This window comes from Leucoraja erinacea, unplaced genomic scaffold (assembly GCF_028641065.1).
Source record: "Leucoraja erinacea ecotype New England unplaced genomic scaffold, Leri_hhj_1 Leri_70S, whole genome shotgun sequence".
Classification (NCBI taxonomy): Eukaryota; Metazoa; Chordata; class Chondrichthyes; order Rajiformes; family Rajidae; genus Leucoraja; species Leucoraja erinaceus.
In genome coordinates, this window is record NW_026576630.1 from 85,001 (window position 1) to 90,000 (window position 5,000).

General features: G+C 50.1%; 1 protein-coding gene across 1 annotated transcript in view; it reads right to left on the minus strand.

Annotated features, from left to right (window-relative positions):
* The window catches only part of LOC129694562 (neurexin-2-like), a 229,423-nt gene that overhangs the window by 21,224 nt on the left and 203,199 nt on the right, over window positions 1-5,000 (minus strand). The window contains 1 exon segment of the mRNA XM_055631290.1: window positions 2,314-2,392. Coding sequence (XP_055487265.1) covers window positions 2,314-2,392 — 79 coding nt within the window.

The window sequence follows — 5,000 nt, forward strand, 5'->3', positions numbered from 1 at the left end:
CTGGGACTATCCCAACGTTTAAGAAACAGTTAGACAGGTACATGGATAGGACAGGTTTGGAGGGATATGGGCCAAACGTGGGCAGGTGGGACTAGTGTAGATGGGGCGTGTTAGCCGGTGTGGGCAAGTTGGGCTGAAGGGCCTGTTTCCACACTGTATCACTCTGTGACTAGTGTAGATGGGGCGTGTTAGCCGGCGTAGGCAAGTTGGGCTGAAGGGCCTGTTTCCACACTGTATCACTCTGTGACTAGTGTAGATGGGGCGTGTTAGCCGGTGTGGGCAAGTTGGGCTGAAGGGCCTGTTTCCACACTGTATCACTCTGTGACTAGTGTAGATGGGGCGTGTTAGCCGGTGTGGGCAAGTTGGGCTGAAGGGCCTGTTTCCACACTGTATCACTCTGTGACTAGTGTAGATGGGGCGTGTTGGCCGGTGTGGGCAAGTTGGGCTGAAGGGCCTGTTTCCACACTGTATCACTCTGTGACTAGTGTAGATGGGGCGTGTTAGCCGGTGTGGGCAAGTTGGGCCGAAGGGCCTGTTTCCACATTGCGTAACTCTACGACTGACTAAAGAAATTCCTCCTCATCCCCTTCCTAAGGAAGTCTCTCTCTCCATGAGGAGAGGAGGCTGCAGCAGTGTTGGCCATTGAGGGACATGTGGTGAATGTTAAACTCTGCCTGTCCTTGTGTTTTAGAATAATGCAGAACTGGAGGGAAAAGTAGCAGAAATATATTGAGATAAAAATCGCTCATTGTGTAAAATAACGTTGTTAATTAATACATCAACAAATAGATTTGGCATGTAGTTAAATGTAAAACTACAGCCTTCAATGTAAACAAGGAAATCCATAGAAGGTGTGAGGCTGTTAGTCGCTGATGTATCCTACAGTACAATGGTGAGGCAGCAGATTGGCACAGAGAAATAATGAATAGATTACACCCAGAGTGTTCTTTAAAGCACAAAACATAACAGGAAAAATAGACTGTCCATGGCTCGCAGGTGAATTTAGAGATAGCTTTGAATCCAGGTAAGAGGCTTATAAAGTGAGCTTGAGAATTGTGGACATTTTAGAATTCTGCACCAGATAATCAAGATATTGATAAGGAAAGGCAAAGTGGAATAAAGCAAGGAAAGCTGGTTAGAGACAGAAATGGACTGGGGGACCTTTGTAGAGAGGGCAGGACAGAGGAGATGGGCAGAGAGAGACTGGAGAAACAGCAGGGAACAATGACATGGCTGAGGAAATGAACATCGGGTAGATGCACAGAGTCTCTTGCCCAGAGTCGGGGAATTGAGGACCAGACACAGGTTTAAGGTGAAGGGGAAAAGATTTAAATAGGAACCTGAGGGGTAACTTTTTCTCACAAAGGGTGGTGGGTGTATGGAACGAGCTGCCAGAGGAGGTAGTTGAGGCTGGGACTATCCCAACGGTCAGGCAGCATCTGTGGAGAACATGGATAGGTGGCGTTTCACAGAGTGCTGGAGTAACTCAGTGGGTCAGGCAGCATCTGTGGAGAACATGGATAGGTGACGTTTCACAGAGTGCTGGAGTAACTCAGCGGGTCAGGCAGCATCTGTGGAGAACATGGATAGGTGACATTTCTGGTTGGAACCCTTCTTCAGACTGCTAAACCCTTTCCTGGTGTACACATCTGTATATTTATCATGTACATGAGTGTGTGCATGGCAGAAGATGCACACATCTGTACTGGGTTATCAGTGAACATACTTTGTGATTCTGTATGTTTATTGTAATACACTGTCAGTTTCTGTGGGTGTGTGCGTGTGTATGTGTGTGTGTGTGTGTGTGTGTGTGTGTGTGTGTGTGTGTCGTGCGTGTGTGTGTGTGTGTGTGTGTGTGTGTGTGAGTGTGTGTGTACGTGTGTGTGTGTGTGTGTGTGAGTGTCATGGTACGCTAATGCTTGTTCGACCCTCAGCACCTGTCCTCGTTACCCCGTTACACAACAGGAATCAATGCTGTATCTGACACCCTACATGCGTGACTGTACTCTGCCTGTTCGCAGCAACCCTAGTCTACCCGTACAGAGTCTAAGTACTACAGCGGAGACGGAGAGAGTCCTGGCTGGAGACACTGTCTGGGTTGAGTACAGACACCCTACATGTGTAACCCACAGGGCTGCGTCTGCCTGCCGGTCTGCCGGCCTGCTTCTGTCTGTGCAGCTCCAGCCAGCAGCAGCAGCAGGGGAGAGAGAGCTACGTACAACAGGACCTACACTGGTGCATAACCAAGAAAGGAAAAGGAATCGGATGGACCAGGCTGGGCAGTCGGGGGCTTCCCCCTGTCACCACACTCACCCGTACTCGGCTCACACTCCTGTAAGTCCTCATCGTCGCTAGGACACTCAGCTGAGGCCACCAGAATGTCATCTGTGTTCTGTAAGATGAACACAAGAGCAGGGTGAGACCCAAACACCAAACATACATTTCACCGCGTATTTGTTCATTTCATTATTGTTCCGTTTATTGCCCCGTGTAGCGAGGTCCAGTGAAAAGCTTTTGTTGCGCGCTAACTAGTCAGCGGAAAGACAATACATGATTACAATCGAGCCGTCCACAGTGTACAGATACAGGATAAAGGGAATAACGTTTAGTGCAATGTCCGGGTGTCAGTGTGTGTGTGTGTGTGTGTGTGTGTGTGTGTGTGTGTGTGTGTGTGTGTGTGTGACAGAGACAGGCATTGTAAGCCTATGCACAGAGACAGGCATAGGTAGATAGTAGTTCAGGACCGCTCTCTGGTTGTGGTAGGACGGTTCAGTTGCCTGATAACAGCCGGGGAGAAACTGTCCCTGAATCTGGAGGTGTGTGTATGTGTGTGTGCGCGATTTCACACTTCTGTACGTCTTGATGATGTTGCTGGCCTTGCCGAGGCAGCGTGAGGTGTAGATGGAGGCGGTGGATGTTTACACACTACATCCCACTCCAGGGACCATGGCTCATGTGGAAACTCCTGTGCCTGCAACATCAGACTGAAGAAAAGCGTTTCGACCCGAAACATCGCCTATTCCTTCTCTCCAGAGATGGTGCCTCACCCACTGAGTTACTCCAGCATGTCATGACTACTAGTTCCTTCTGCTCCCCAGAGTTCTGCCACTCACTGTGTTGGTCTTGACCTTGTTAGACGTCCCTCCATAACCATCACCTCAGCCCCCCTGGTCCCAGTCCGCAAAACATCCTCCCACCAACACCCTCCATGAAGCCAGATGTCCATCCAGTTGGCTAGGTCTCCCTGTCGACTGTCCACTTCCCTCCCCTGCTCCCTCCCCCACAGGTGGAGTATGTCGGTGAGTTTGGGGGAGAAGAGGTGAGGGCGATGGAGAGGGGGGATTGGGGGGGCATGGTCCAACAAGATCTACAGGCAGGTGAGGTCAGTTTAACAGCATCAGGTTCAGCAGTAACATTGTGGGCCAAAGGGCCTGTTCCTGTACTGTACTGTTCGATGTTGTGACATACAACACCTCGCACTTATCTGGATTAAAGTCCATTTATCATTTCCATGCTGGTTCATTGTATCTGACTGCCTTCATTCTAACATTATAATAATCAGTTTTATTGATATTTTAATTGCTCCATTAATGACATTGCTCTGACCCAATTTCTGGGCAATGATTATAATATCTCATGCAACAGTTATTAAAGATCTTAATCAATTAATGCAGGAAAAACAGCGCTCCTGTGTACTTGGCAAGCGCTGATGAGCAATCGCACGCCTACTAGTCTTGGTCTGGAACGTGGAGGGTTCCACATTGGCACACACCACCTATCTCTCTCGTACAGCAGGTAGTGCGGGCTAGCTGTGTCACACCTACACATGGGCCCACCTCTGCTGTCATCTCTGCCCTTTATTTAACATAGAAACATAGAAAATAGGTGCAGGAGTAGGCCATTCGGCCCTTCGAGCCTGCACCGCCATTCAAAATGATCATGGCTGATCATAAGGCAGAGATAGATAGATTCTTGATTAGTGCGGGTGTCAGAGGTTACGGGGAGAAGGCAGGAGAATGGGGCTAGTGTGGATGGGGCTAATGGGGCTAGTGTGGATGGGGCTAGTGTGGATGGGGCTAGTGTGGATGGGGCATGTTGGCCAGCATGGATCAGTCGGGCTGAAGGGCTTGTATCCATGCGATGGGGCTAGTGTGGATGGGGCTAGTGTGGATGGGACTAGTATGGATGGGGCTAGTGTGGATGGGGCTAGTGTGGATGGGGCTAGTGTGGATGGGGCTAGTGTGGATGGGGCTAGTGTGGATGGGGCTAGTGTGGATGGGGCTAGTGTGGATGGGGCTAGTGTGGATGGGGCTAGTGTGGATGGGGCTAGTATGGATGGGGCTAGTGTGGATGGGGCATGTTGGCCAGCATGGATCAGTCGGGCTGAAGGGCCTGTATCCGTGCGGTGGGGCGATTATGGATGGGGCTAGTGTGTATGGGTCTAGTGTGGATGGGGCTAGTGTGGATGGGGCTAGTGTGGATCGGGCTAGTGTGGATGGGGCTAGTGTGGATGGGGCATGTTGGCCAGCATGGATCAGTTGGGCTGAAGGGCCTGTATCCGTGCGGTGAGACTCTGTGACTCCTCTCCTTCACTGACACTGCTGGCTCTGCCTTCAACACTCTCAGACCCAGGCTCTGGAATTCCCTCCATGAATGTCCACCTGCCTTAAGAAGCAGAAACCTCTCTGCTTGTGACGAATGCTCCTGTCAGGCACCTGGGACGTTTTATTACCGTAAGAACGTTATATAAATGCAAGTAATTGTTGTTGCTTTTCCATTTGCCCGCACTACCTCTGTGTTGCAAGAGACGGATGTGTTTGTGAGACGGGACTGTTAACTACAGTAAATACTGCATTATGTTCAGTCTTTGTCACCCTGGCCCACTGTTGATCACCACTCATCACAGACACCAGTCCCACATTCCATCCATTTGTTGACGGAGAGATGAGAGACACAGTTATGGAGACAAGTGGGCAGAACATTTCTCAACGGCAACCAAA